The 15,295-nt window shown below is 39.9% G+C and overlaps 1 protein-coding gene across 2 annotated transcripts in view; it reads right to left on the minus strand.

Moving 5' to 3' along the window:
- Positions 1 to 13,664, minus strand: part of SLC39A5 (solute carrier family 39 member 5) — a 61,031-nt gene extending 47,367 nt beyond the window's left edge. The window contains exons 1-3 of one of the 2 annotated variants that reach the window (XM_063426363.1): positions 13,421 to 13,664; positions 3,048 to 3,350; positions 399 to 559 (exon numbers count right to left, since the gene is read on the minus strand). In XM_063426363.1, the coding sequence (XP_063282433.1) occupies positions 399 to 559; positions 3,048 to 3,350 (464 nt within the window). In that variant the 5' untranslated portion in view covers positions 13,421 to 13,664. Of the gene's footprint in view, positions 1 to 398; positions 560 to 3,047; positions 3,351 to 11,999; positions 12,057 to 13,420 lie in introns of those variants that run through there. The other variant, XM_063426372.1, reaches the window with a different exon arrangement.
- Between the last annotated feature and the right edge of the window lie 1,631 nt (positions 13,665 to 15,295).

Below are 15,295 nucleotides of genomic sequence, written 5' to 3' on the forward strand. Positions count from 1 at the left end.
AGGGACAGGCTATAGGCACCAGAACAACTACATTAATCTGTAGTGGTTCTGGTGACTACAGTGTCCCTTAAAATAAAACTGGCTCCTAACATTTTTAGCTGGCTCCTAGATTCCAAACAAATTTGTCAAACCCTGCATTACACTGCAATTCACACTCAACTGCTCACAATACATTGTATAGTGCACTCACTGTGTTTACAGCAATCTTTTCTTCACTTCACAAAGGACATGTACATTTGCGTACCATAGGTACAAAGATACAAACACCTCACCTCTACTTACCCCCAAAAAGAAGAAATAAAATACCTTGTGAGATCAATGCAAACAGCATATAATGCATATATAGATGTGCAATATATTTAGATCTTTCTATGTCAGCAGTCATGAGTTATACTTACTTGCCTTTATCCAATTCCCTGCCATCTGTTATAGGACCAGAGGTGGGTGCGAAGTGTTCTCTGCTGGAGTGCACATGGCTGTGTTTCTTATCCTGAACTTCAAGTATATCTAAGTGTGTGACGTGATCATGTCCCAGTTCTGTGTGATGAATCTCTATTACCTACAATATAGAGCAATGTGTTTTTTTTTATTTCCCACATTAACAGTTAGTCATGATAAATCAGATGCGGATTTTCTAATAAGGTAGCCTTTTATGAGGAATAGAAAACTAAAATAGTTAACACGTCTCTAATTCAGTGATGGATAGACACGGTCAGGGCCACCATCAGAAATTTTGTGGCCCCTGACAAAGCACAAGGTCTGCCCCCCCCACTCCCGCCCGCCCTCCCGGGCCCGCCCACGCCCTACCTGGTCCGCTGACAATGATGCAGGACTGAATGTGGTGTGTATAGTGGAAGTGAATTAGAATGTGTATAATGCATGTAGTGTTTGTGTGTATTAGATACCGTTTGTGCAGTGAATGCAGAGTGTGTGTTTGTGTAACGGATGCAGTGTGTATAGTGAACGCAGTGTGTTTGTGTAGTGTGTGTACAGTGATGTAGTGTGTGTTTGTGTAGTGGATGTAGTGTTTGTATGTACTAGATGAAATGTGTTTAGTGGATGTAGTGTGTTTATTAGATGCAGTGTCTGTGTATAGTGAATGCAGAGTGTTTCAATGTGTGGTGGATGTAGTGTGTGTACTGTGAATATAGGATGTTTGTGTAGTGGATGCTGCGTGTACAGTTAATGCAGAGTGTATGTTAGTGTAGTGGATGCAGAGTGTGTGTCAGTATAGTGAATCCAGAGTGTGTGCATAGTTTAGTGAATGCAGAGTGTGTGTTAGTGTGTAATGAATGCAGAGTGTGTGTTAGTGTGTAGTGAATGCAGAGTGTGTCAGTGTAATGAATGTAGTGTGTGTGTTAGTGCAGTGAATGCAGAGTGTGTGTAAATGTGTAGTGAATGCAGAGTGTGTGTTAGTGTGTAGCGGATGCAGAGTGTGTGTTAGTGTGTAGCGGATGCAGAGTGTGTGTTAGTGTGTAGCGGATGCAGAGTGTGTGTTAGTGTAGTGAATGCAGAATGTGTTAATGTCTAGTGAATGCAGAGAGTGTGTTAGTTTGTAGCAGATGCAGAGTGTGTGTTAGTGTAATGTGTAGTGGATGCAGAGTGTGTATTAGTGTAGTGAATGCAGAGTGTGTTAATGTGTAGTGGATGCAGTGAGTGTGTTGTATTAGTGTATGCAATGTGTGTGTTAGTGTATGCAGTGTGTGTGTAAATGTGCAATCTGGGGGGGCATTTTCCCATTAATTTTATATTAAATTAATGAAATGTTTCTCCCCCCTCCCTGCTTCTTACCGGTGTCCAGGGAGGGGGGAGATTCCATGATCCCTAGTGGTCCGGTGGCATGGTGGGGCCCCCCGGCTCCCTGTTACCGCAGAGGGGGCCAAGGCAGCACACAGCTTCTCCTCTTTTCTTTCTTCTAATAACTCTCGCGAGACCCGCGGAGCATTGCCATGGTAACCGGGTCTTGCGAGAGTTATTAGAAGAGAGGAGAAGCGAAGAGGAGAAGCAGTGTGCTGGGCCCCCTCTGTGGTAACAGGGAGCCGGGGGCCCGCGGCTGCACACATAAATAGCGATATTCGTTATCTATGTGTGCAGAGAAAGAAAGTGGGGCCCGGGACTGCCAGAGCAGTCCAGGCCCCCCAGGGTCGCCGGGCCTGTGACAACAATCATGGTTGTCACCCCCTGATGGTGGCCCTGGACACGGTAATGTGTAGCATACAATGCATATTACAATATTACTGAGGTTTATTCACTAAACTGGACAATCGCAATGGAATCGCAAATTGTACATCAGAATAATAAAAATTTAACTTTTCTAAAGCTATTTTTTACAGCTTGGTTATTAAAGGATCACTATAGTGTCAGGAAAACAAACTCGCCCCCCCTCCATTGGCGCTGATCGGGTTCAAACCCTTCAGTTACTTACATTAATCCAGTGCCGGGCTACCTCGGCGCCAGTGACCTCTCCTTCCCTGCCAAAGTCAGCTCCCGAGTGGAGCGGAATGCGCATGCGCAGCAAGAGCCACGCACGCATTCAAACAGTCCATAGGAAAGCATTTCTCAATGCTTTCCTATGGACGTTCTGCACACTGAATGCGATTTTCGCATCCAGCGTTGCAGAAGCACCTCTAGCGGTTGTCAGGATACAGCCACTAGAGGCTGGACTAACACTGCAATGTAAACATAGCAGTTTCTCGGAAACTGCTATGTTTACATCTGAAGGGTTAAAACCTGGGGGACCTGGCACCCAGACCACTTCATTGATCTGAAGTGGTCTGGGTGACTATAGTGTCCCTTTAAGGTCTAGAATTTGCAAAGTTTAAATAAATTACCTTGCATGTTGTTGTGTACATATATTAAGTACAATTGTGTCTTGTACACAGAGGAAGCACCATCACTATCCAAGAGCTTCTTATATAGGGAACTGAAATTTGTGTTTTTCAACAGACAATAATCAACATATAAATGCATGCCGCGATATGTCACATTGGCATCCCTTTATTCCCGGAAGTCCTTTGTATGTACTTTGTATGCATAGCACCACATACCTGCACTTTGCCAAGTCCTAGATTTTGTAGAAGCTGAGTAAGTCCATGATAAGACAAGGTATCATTCTCCCCATACAGATGGAACAGTTGCTCGAGATAATATCCCTGCTCTTTCTCTGCATCTTCCAAAGATGGAGGGTCTTCCCCATGTTGACGTTTTTGTCCCACAAGAACCTGTCTTGCAGTTTGAGGTTTATTTGAACTAAGTTTTTTCAGAGCTGCAGTTTTCCCCAGACAATCTGAAATACACCAGAAAGTCCCAAGGCCCAAGAAAAGCATCAGCCATTCTTTGTAGAACACCATCTAAAAAATAAATATATAATTAATTAAATAAAGAGTGGGAGCACAAATAATAATTGTTAATATAATTCTACTTTGGACTGATCTTTTTATTGGCTTTTCTTTATATTTTATTTAGAATTAAATAAGGTAATATTGTCAAGCAAGACAACAACATTATTTTATACATAGATTTTTTTTTCCGATAGGGATTGGATAATTTACCTTGCAACTATAATAATTATATGTATCAAAAATATATCACACAATTGCAATCAAAATTATTCAACTCCCACTGAAAATCATGTTTGACGTCAAAACTTACAGACTTTCAATTAACAAATGAAACAAAAACAATTGAAACAGCTCAACACAATGAATGCGCCAAGTGATTTCCCCAAATTCAACTTATAATGATTTCTCTAAAATTATTCAACCCCTTCATGGCAAGCATCTTTGCTACTTGGTAGAGTACCCTTTCGCTGTTGTGACGTGCTGCAAATGAGATGTATAGCCAGACCACAGCGTCTGGCAGCGTTCCTGAGGAATCTTAGTCCATTGCTCATAAGCAATGGCCTCCAGTTCAGTAATATTCTTGGGTTTGCGTGCTGCAACCGCCTTCTTCAAATCCCACCAGAGATTTTCTATAGGGTTCAAGTCAGATAACTGATGGCCACAGTAGAATTTTCCAGGACTTTTTTCGCAACCAAGCCTTGGTGCAATGAGGTATGTTTGGGATCACTGTCTTGTCGGAAGGTCCAATAATGACCAACCTTCGGCTTCCTCACAGATGGCATGACATTTTCTCCTAGGATTTCCTGATACTTCAATGAATCCATCTTGCCTTCCACATTCTACAGGTTTCCAGTGCCAGAGGATTCAAAGCAGCCAAAGAGCATCACAGAGCCACCACCATGCTGTAGGCAGAGTGTTCTTTTCAGCGTATATTTCATTCTTCTTCCTCCAGACATACCGCTGATCCATTGTTCTGAAAAGTTACTGTTTTATGTTATTGTTCAACAGAACAGTATCCCAAAACTGTGGCTTATTTAGATGATTTTGACCATATTGGAGCAGATTTTTCTGGTGCTTTCGGGTCAGCAGTGGTGTATGTCTTGGAGTTCTGGTATGGAAACCTGTGTTTTGTACGCCCCTTACTGTGCTCACTGAAACCTCAGTGCCTGTTGGCACCAAGTCTTGCTGCAGGTCTTTTGCAGTCACTCAAGGGTTTTTCACAACCTGCCTTCTCAGAAATCTGGTTGCAGCCATCGATAACTTCATTTTTCTGCCCCGTCTAGGTGGTGTAACCACTGTACCTTCAACTTTGAACTTGTGATTCCAACAGTGTCTCTAGGCACATTCAGTGCATTTCCTATCTTTTTATATCCTGTTCCTTGTTTGTGAAGGGCGATGATCTCTTATTTTAACTTTGTGAACCATTCTTTTGACTTAGCCATATTTCTAACATACAGTCAAACAGGACACTGCAACTGTATATATAAAATCTATTTTGAACTGTACACATATAAGCCCCCAACCACGTATCTCCAAAAAATAAAAATAAAACAAGTAATGTATGGATATTTTAAAAAACCTTTAATAATCAATAATACATTATTCATATTAATAATCTGCAGCAAATACATTTTAGAACCCTTGTTTTTGTTTTTTTTAAATTCAGCTAAATAATCTAGACTTCCTCTTAATGTTTTCCGTTGATTTGATTCATGTTCCCTCTCTAACTTCCAAGTTTATTTAACAAAATCCTGGAAAACATGAAGAGTAGTCTTGACCAATAAAAGTAGAAACACTTATTTAGCATAAGTAGACACCCATATGTTTGCTGCCAGTATTTTAAATGTTGCCCTGTGCGCCCTGTGCAGTTATACAGGTATTGTCAACTGTCATTTCAACCTCAAATAAAAACAAACATCCAAAGTGGCACACAATCTCTTTTTATTGAAATAGTTTTGTTATCATATCTATGCAGGGTTGGATACAGAAGTAAAGAAGTACGTTAGCACATAAGGTTATATCCATGCGTTATCATTTGTCAGGATATGGGTATGTATCGCAGTACTGACAGCCTAACATTGATAATTAATCATTAAGGCATGTAATGCATAGGGAGATCAGCATTGTAGTGCCTGTACGGAAGTGTATCCCGTTTGAGGTGATATTATCGTGTTGTCTTCTAAATGTACCCCTAACCGATGGGGGTGGATTGGGAGTATGTGTGGGTTAGTGTAGGGGCAATGCCCTGTCGTCTGAAGTGGCACAGTCTTTGATACGCTTGAAAACAACAGCTTACTAAATATATTTTTTTAAACTCAGATATCAATGATCAGCTGCTAAACTGGTTTCAATCATTTTTATCTGACAGGGCCCGGATGTCATTACCAACCGTGTCTGTCAATCACTCAAAGTTACATGGAGTCCTCTATGGTTCAATTTGCGACCCCTCCTATTATGCATGTTTAAAAATGAACTCCCAACTGGGTGCAAAGCTTCATTTGTGAACAAACATCAAACTGATCAGAATTAAAAACTGCTATTATAAGAGGACAAGGCGTTTAAAGACCGTTTACTAAAAAACAAGCTTTCCTTAAAAACTGACAAAGTAAAAATTATGCATTATATTATATTATATATGATTCCCTAATTCCACTCCTGCAATGGTCATCAAAACAAAACACAAAGCCCTGAATTGAATACTATCCTAGGAACCTACTTTTCTACCCTACCTTTACCTTTTGTGTAACATTACCCTACTCCCTCTAGCATGTAATCTCATTGAGCAGGACCCTCAATCCCTCTTGTTCCTGTGTGTCCAACTTGTCTGGTTACAAATATGTGTCTGTTAGTCCACCCATTGTACAGCGCTACGGAATTTGTTGGCGCTTTATAAATAATAATAATAAAAATATATTAAACCCCAAATAACATGAGGAAAAGTCAAACTGTAACTTGACCACAGTCACTTCCTAGAAATATCTTATAAAATGTGGTTACATCACAATTTCAGATTTGGCTTAAAAAAAGGAAAAACAAAAACAAAACAAACCAAACAAACATTCTCAGAAATTTGATGTGTAGTTTTGCTTTCCAATGAACTACAGCACCTATCTGTTGACAGAACTAAACTGCAATCCAGATGTACCTTTAACCCTTCTAGCATAGTTCATAATCACATCTTTTAAATTCCAACATTCCCTAGCCAACCCCACCCCTATATCCAACATTCGTCTTCCAGTATCCAACTTTCTATCCCTTGTTACAAATGAGAGGTGGGTTTATTCTATAGTGTTCCACATATGTGAGATCACTGCTTGACCACAGATGCTTCACAGTGTGAAGCCTCTGACTGGTTAACTCTGCTTCAACAGATAGAAAACCTGTGCCAGAGATAAAAAAAGGAGGGCTTGCAAAGGCTGCAGACCCCAGTTCTGCAGCTTTTGCAAGCTGTTTTTGTGGGTATGCTTACAAAATAGAGTTTTGGTCTTTTTTCCTTTAAGGCTTATCTTCTAGAAAAAATAGTGTAGTATCCCAATACCTTACTATTATCAGCTGTGTAGATATCATAATATTCAACTCCTTGAGAGTTACAATCACAACGGGTGAATTTAAAAAAAATAGCTTATTATTTATTATGAGGTTTTTTTAGATAGCCCTCAAATAAGTTATCAAAGTAACAAGACAACAGGCTATGATAAAATAAGAACTCAAAAAGACACAATTAATGACAAGTCCTAAATGGTTTAACATAATTAATAAGCCTGTTTCAATACTTTTCTGAAACATTATTAGGTTATTGGTAAAAAGGTTAGTGACAGTCCTTTAATGTAGCATTAGGTAAATGGATAATGAAAGAACAAATGCTGAAGGGGTGACTACAATAAAATGTGTGGATTATGCTTAATTGAGTGGAAGAGAGAAGTTTAACCCTTCCCAATGTCTGCAGAAACCATCACTTAGAATTGGTCTTTAATGAGATTAGGAAATGCACATGGTGTACCACACCATTTGTCCATCTGCTTCCTCTAAGGGTGGTCTTAACACCATCCTGGCTATTTCCAGCCTGTAATGGATCCCTTGTTAGGGACTAGGAGACCTGATAGATTGATAGGATAGTTGAAGGGTTTGGGAAGACCCCCTGGGAGGAATGAAAGTCCAATGGCATTCCTGTGATTCCACTATTTGGTTACCACAGCCAAGGAGAAGGTACAAGCATGAATAAATCTCACAAATGGTCCCTCAAAGTAGCTGACACTGCGCTTTGTAACAGGGATGGCTATATTTCATTCAGTACTCTAGAGCAGTGAATAACCCAGACTAAATGAAATCACAAGAAATAAATTCTGTTGAATCCGCGTGGTTGTCAAGTATGCTGTAGACAGTGCAACAATTGAGGATTACAAAAGGCTAGGACAGCCACATATATGTTAATGTATTGCAACTTAACTACTAGAAGGAGTGGGTGGCTAGAAATCTTTGCCTGTGAGAATGGTAAGATAGTATAGGCACCTCGTGGAAATGTTTTTTTTTACTAAAAACAAGGATTTATGAGAACACACTGCAAATAGACAGTGGCTCAAATAGCTTGTCTCCCTGCGGTGCCCACACCTGAATCAGCCCACATGGAATATATATATATGCACTTATTTTTCTTTTAAACTTACCAATGGTTAATGGGACCAGATATAGCAACATTGTTCATCTGTGAGAGGCTATAACCTAGGCACTTAGAATGCATTTATAGTGATTTACCTATCCTCTTCCTCTGAAGTACAGAGTTCAAGAAAAACAAAATTGTAACTTAAAATTGAAGATCAGGTATAAATTCCGAAATTCACTAACTGTTCAAATATGATTCAGAACATAACAGTAGATGCTAAAAATCAGCCCAAGACAATACAAAAGTATAGTCACACAGTAAGATATATATTATTTTAAAGGAACACTGTAATGTTAGGAATACAAATCTTTATTCCTAACACTGTCTATAGCATGGGTCGTCAACCTGGTCCCTACCGCCCACTAGTGGGCGTTTTAGGATTTCAGGTGGGTGGTAGGGATTTCCAGGTTTTGACGACCTGACGACCGGGCGGGTGCGAGCCGGCGGTACCCCTGCGACTGGGTACCGCCGTGACAAATTGCGGCTCCGGCCCGCGCGGCAAACCGCCGGGCCTGCATATGGAGGGGTCCATCGGGTGGCCCATGCTGTCAGGGCCACCCGATGGATGTGGATTGTGAGCGGGCTCGGTCAGCGCTGGGCGCTTTAACAGCGCGACCGGGCCCCCTGTGATGACATCGCAGAGCTGGGAGGAAGTGACTGCACATCACTCCTCCCAGCTAACACTGAGAGCCGCGCGGGAGGAAGACCAGGGAGTCAGAGTGGGAACTCTGACTCCCATCCACCTGAGCCACCACTGGACCGTCACCCTCCTGAATCTAAAAGGTAGGAAACAGGAGGGTGACTTAAATATAATGTGTGTGTGTGTGTGTGTGTGTCTTTGTATGTATGTCTTGTGTGTGTGTGTGTCTGTATATATGTGTGTGTGACTGTCTGTTGGTATGTGTGTCTTGTGTGTGTCTGTATGTATGTGTCTTGTGTGTATGTGTGTCTGTCTGTGTTCCTGTATGTGTCGTGTGTGTCTTGTGTATGTGTATGTGTGTGTGTATGTGTCGTGTGTGTCTGTATGTGTGTGTGTGTGTGTATGTATGTGTGTCGTGTGTGTCTGTATGTGTCATGTGTCTGTATGTGTCATGTGTCTGTATGTGTCATGTGTCTGTATGTGTCATGTGTCTGTATGTGTCATGTGTCTGTATGTGTCGTGTATGTATGTGTCGTGTGTGTGTGTATGTATGTGTCGTGTGTGTGTGTGTGTATGTGTGTGTATGTGTATCTATGTGTCTGTATTTGTGTCTGTATGTGTGTTGTGTGTGTGTATGTATGTGTATGTATGTGTCGTGTGTGTGTATGTGTGTGTGTATGTGTGTGTGTATTTGTCGTGTGTGTGTGTATCGTGTGTGTGTGTATGTATGTGTGTTGTGTGTGTCTGTGTGTGTGTCGTGTGTGTGTGTGTGTCTGGTACGTGTGTCTGTGTGTGTGTCTGGTACGTGTGTCTGGTACGTGTGTCTGGTACGTGTGTCTGGTACGTGTGTCTGGTACGTGTGTCTGGTACGTGTGTCTGGTACGTGTGTCTGGTACGTGTGTCTGGTACGTGTGTCTGGTACGTGTGTCTGGTACGTGTGTCTGGTACGTGTGTCTGGTACGTGTGTCTGGTACGTGTGTCTGGTACGTGTGTCTGGTACGTGTGTCTGGTACGTGTGTCTGGTACGTGTGTCTGGTACGTGTGTCTGGTACGTGTGTCTGGTACGTGTGTCTGTCTGTTATAGTGGACTATATAGTAAGTGGGCTACCTAGCTCAGCCTTCCTACTGGGCATTGCTACAAGGAAGGTTAAAAAATAGAAAAAAGGGGAAAAAAAAGATGGGGAGGGGAATTGAGGAGGGAGAGGAGATGAGCTGACGCACAAGAAAAATCATAGAGAGATAATATGAGAAATCATATTATGCGCAAACAGAGAAGTCGTCTGAATATCACTGAAAGAGACCTTCGTTTGTTCCTTACGAAAATCGAACCAGATATCAAATATTTAGTCTCGCAGCATCAACCTCAAGGATCTCATTAATCACTAGTAAAGGTAATTTCAATTTACTTTATTGTTTTCTCATTAAACTTTATAAAGTTAAAAACCTTATAAACCTGCATTAAGTAGAAATAAAAAGATAAATGTACGTACATTTATTTTTTGTAAAACACCCTCCTTTCTAAAAAATATTCCGCATTTGCGCGAAAACTGGTGGGCGGTAAGGAAATTTTTTCAACCAAAAAGTTGCATTAGTGGGCGGTAGGTAAAAAAAGGTTGACTACCACTGGTCTATAGTGTCCCTGACCAGCACTCAAACTGGTTACTGAATGAAGATATTGAAAGCCATGTATGATGTAAAACGTATAAAACCACATACAAATGTAAACAACTGGCAGAAACATACAATTATGCATTTTAAGCACATTGTGAGTGTTTAGTGTTTGTCATTTATTTGCTGGTTTATATCTTCATTGTAAAGTGCTGAAAGGTATGTTAGCATTATCTAGATTATAATAATAAAATTAACATCATAATGAAGTAAATTTGTAATGACCAATTCTGTTTGGTAGAAGTTATACAAGGATTACAGCAACACGCTATGTAAAGCCAGTTGACCAACAGGGTTGTATGCAGAGGAACTATTGTACTAAAAATGCTGATGTTTTCTAGATTACTGGCAAGTTCGCAGCTAGTAAAGAGTACAGAGTTCTAGAATATGGACTTTAGACCATAGACAGGGTAAGCTTTGATTAATACACTCCAGGTTCCTTCAGAAGCATCAAATATGTGACACAATTCGGATATTACCTCAGTTAGTGCCAAAGCCAAGGGTTGATAACTACATTGCAAAATGTTTAGAAGAAAATCTTCTCAGCTATAGTTACTCATTGGCTATTTTAGCCTAAATTTTGCAATATGTTTTTTTAAGTCAACAATTTTTCATGGTTTTGTAAATAAACGTAAAATTAATAATACGATAGGATGGTAGGGGTATGTGATGGACCGCCTGGCATCCAGACCGGGTACATCCATCAAACGCTGCTTCCTAGTACTTGCGAGCACCATAAGCACTGCACTGGAACACCATAACCACAGCTTGGTTGGGGTCTCACCGTCCTCCACCCACCCTGGACCCAAGACCAGGATCCAGCTTCCAGTGGGTAGACCTCTCCTAGTCCAGAGAGTGCAGCAGGAACAGCTCTTATAAGAGCTAGTGATTATACTCAGGGGAGTATTGTGATATAGCAATCCCCAGAGGGAATGTAGTTCTCCAATCCCCCAAACATGAGCCAAGACTTCATGAAGGGGTAAACGAATCTCTGTTTAATGGGAGCCACACTTGGCCTTATATGACAATTCCCATGCAAGGGGTACGCCCACAGGGACCTTGTGGGGGACTGATTTGCAACTTCACAGACCAATACCAATAAGGTTACAAGGCACAGCATTCCCAAACACAGCACACAATCCCTCCCCTCTGCTTGGGAGATAATTGGATCAGCAACTGTACTAATTCTAATCCAATTATCTCCAAGCACAAAAAAAAAACACAACTTTTTTAAAAACACCTCAAAAGTACCCTAGCAATACATAAAACCCCACAAATGTTACATCCCCTGATAGCCATGATCTTGGTGAACAACATATCTGAAAATCACTCAGATCAGTTCAGGGGTTCAAGAATTTCCTGGAAGTCTTATTTTTGACCGACTGTGCGCATGGTCCCATGCCCAAAACAGTTCCAGAGAATTAGTGCTAGCGGTCGGTCTCTCTGTCTGGAGTACAAAAGTACATACTTCACATGAACAGAGCCTTTTAAAGTGCATTGGGCAAGGTATATTGCAGGGCCCATAGTCCTGAGGCAAGAGGCTGGCCAGCAGGCCCCTCCAAGAACCAGTGACGAGGTTACATTCGTCACTAGGGTATTTCTGGAATCTGAAGAACAGAAGTAATATAATTTTTTTTAATCTACGTATTTGGCTCTTGCCATACACATCACTCGACCAAGGAGAACTCACCAGTAAACACCTTCTGGTTAGATATAATGATAGAATGCTTTGGAATCTGATGGCAGATGTTCTGTTGTTGAAAAATGTTGCATTGGAGGACCCTACAAATCCACATCAGAAGTTACAGTGGCTAATTTTGTTTGTTTTTCCAATTCTAGAACACTTGTCTGCAGGAATCCAAATGTAGCCTTGATCACCAGGGAATGATAGTATGTGCTGTGCTATGGCAAAGGCCACTATCTGCAAAAAGAGGTTAATGTTTGATTTATACATCAAAGAGTTTTCAAATAGCAGCTCACCCAAACACATGATTTTTTTACAAAGAAATCTTTGTAGCATGTCTCTTTAACGTTTAGAATTTTATAAACACCTTCTTCGTCAGTAAACAAAATTACATGAAAATATAATCAATGAGATAAAAGAATGCATAGTACAAGGGAAGAGAAAATATTCCAATGCAAATTAAAAATTAAATATAGACATCCAAATCTCTTTTAAACACTGCAACATGGAACCTGTCTGTTGTGAATTGTAATAATATGTACTTGGCAGTTAGCACAGAGAAAGAATACAGAGAAGATGAGTAAAACAATGTTTCTATGTTTTCTCCTCATTTGCATGGGGTGCCCTAGCGTGCCTGGACAGAAACAGAGTATCACATTAAACAAAATGTTTTTTAAAAAATCGAGTAATTTCCAGTTTAAAATCAGATTTCCTTTAAAGGCCGGGGAAAGTCCTTAATAAAAATAAATGTGATACATCAGAATCTATGTACTTTCCATAAAAAAAAAAAATTAGAGTTTCTTTTCTAAGTTCCAATTGCAGCAATCATAGCTGATTTTTTAAAACTCTCTAACTCAGGTATAGTCAGAGCTTGACTATTTTATCCTACATTTTGCCGTTAGGATTTCAATTTGCTACAATTCACAGTTTAGTAAATAAATCCCTATACGATATACAAAAACACATGATGGCTGAATCCAACCCAAGTGTGTGTTTGCTATTTAAAGGCTAATGATAATCAGCTTTTATTCTTCTACCCCCTCTCTATATACAACTCATGGTCACACACACTATATATAGATTATAAACACACACACACACACACACACAGAGACATTTATTACATGTTTGTTCTGATATATTGCGTAGTTATTTCAAAGAGATACTTCATCTTTAGTTTTACCATGTTTAATGCGGACCATGAGTGGCCTGGAAAGCTTGCACTCTATTTTAACTTAGTCAATGATAATACCTTGATTATATGTGTATATTTAAAATCCCTCTATATACTTTATCAATACCCCCCTTAGTCTGACAGTCCCAAGTTTGCTGTAGCAAACATTATAACAAGCTGGTGCACAGCCTACTCCTAATAAAACTCTACATTACACTTAACCTTTTTATTAGATATGTTTCTGCACATTTACCTTTTCCAGTTGTCCGTCTCAGAAGCTTCTTCCCCATGTAATCCAGTGGCTTTAACTGCTGTTATGTAATTTACACGTTTCTGGGAGAGAGCTCCCCTTGCAGCCTTTAATCCTTGTGACACAACTAACATTCCAAAGGGTCAAAAGTCATGAAGAAGGAAAGCAGTAAAAGAGGTGCAGTCTAACAGCTCCTCCCTGGCAGACAAGTCATTTGTACAGACAGGAGTCTATTCACTAAGCAGTGAAATATGGTGAACATATGCTGCAAAAGCTAGGCCATAGCAGCCAAGATAGTAAGTTAGCCAGGTAGGAATTTTTGTTATTATAATTTTTTTTATTATTATTTATTTATTTTTAGCAATGAAACTGTTTTGTCCTGAATTTAAATTAGTTTTTCAGCACAATAGTAAATAGACTCCTGAGAGTCGCAGTCCATTGGGTAGCGTTAGACAGATTGGGGACAGTCTGCAAGTCACATTCTGAAATATTAGGGTTCTTGTCACTCTGCTCTCAAAATAGGAGAAGCTTCCAATAGAAGCCTTGGAAGTACAATTGTTGGACATGTCTGCTGAATCTCATAGGAGAGAGCTTGCACATACCGCCTTATTAAATGGAGAATGCAGTGCCTGTTTTCAAATGGGTTCCAACACACAAAAAGTAGGCTATTATTTCATTGTACATATGTGCCAAGGAGGGATCGCCCCTATTCTGGACCCGAATCCCTCTGTCCGTTTATTTTCTAGGAGCTCCATGTTGTTGTGTGTCTGACTTTATAACACAGCTACACCACAATAATACTCACAGTAATATGTATTTTAATGACAATAAATGTGTTTAGAAATCAGTCTGTGTAAATAAGATACATTGTTCTTGCTCTATATTACAGTTTTGTTGAATAAATTGTTACTGTATAGAAGACAAGGTCACTTCTGTTTTTTCCATAAATTGTTCTTTGTAAGTCATCTAAAAATTTTTTTTTTAAAGCCCCAGCCCTTGGCCACACCACCACTCACACCCCTAAAATTAAAGTGTCTCTCTTTGTCCATTTAAAATGTTGGGAGGTATGCATGATAACTAGATCTATAGAGGATTCTGTGGTTTTACAGGATCTTCCATTTACTAATTTTATACTTTCACACATGCTAAAGAATACAAGAGTGATGCAGGTCCTCGTGGCTACATCTGCCAGAAACAGAAATTAGCAATAAACAAAAAGATGAAGGATGCCCAAATTCGGTAAGAATATATCTGTTTCTCCTCTTCCCCAGAAGCCACCATGTAAATGGATCTCTTTGAAGGTATGTCTCCTCCAAACACATACAACACCAAAGCCAGTGTGTGTGTGGGTCAGTGTGTGTGAGTGAGCTTGTATCTGAAAGGGTCAATGAGTGTGCGTATGGGACAATCAGTGTGTGTATCTGCATGGGTTGGTGAATATAAGTGTTTGTATTGGGTCAATGAGTGCATGTGTGTGGGCGTGCACACAGATATGTGGAAAGGACAAGGTTTAATTGAAAAAATATATATATATCTGTACGCACATATATTAAAATACATGTATATATTATAAGCAGATTTTTTGATACAACATATTTATAATATATAAAATACATTGATTTATATACATAAATAAACCACAGTAAAACAGCTTTTGCCTCATTGGGCAGCTAGTGATAGGCATTTAAACACAGGCACTCCATAAAAATACACACATGCACTAACACACCTACAACCTGAACTAAACACATTTTCAATACATTGTTATGTTACTTTAACCCCTTAAGGACCACACTTCTGAAATAAAAGGGAATCATGACATGTCACACATGTCATGTGTCCTTAAGGGGTTATAGATATCAAATACAATTAATCTGT

This window comes from Pelobates fuscus, chromosome 1 (genome assembly GCF_036172605.1).
Source record: "Pelobates fuscus isolate aPelFus1 chromosome 1, aPelFus1.pri, whole genome shotgun sequence".
Lineage (NCBI taxonomy): Eukaryota > Metazoa > Chordata > Amphibia > Anura > Pelobatidae > Pelobates > Pelobates fuscus.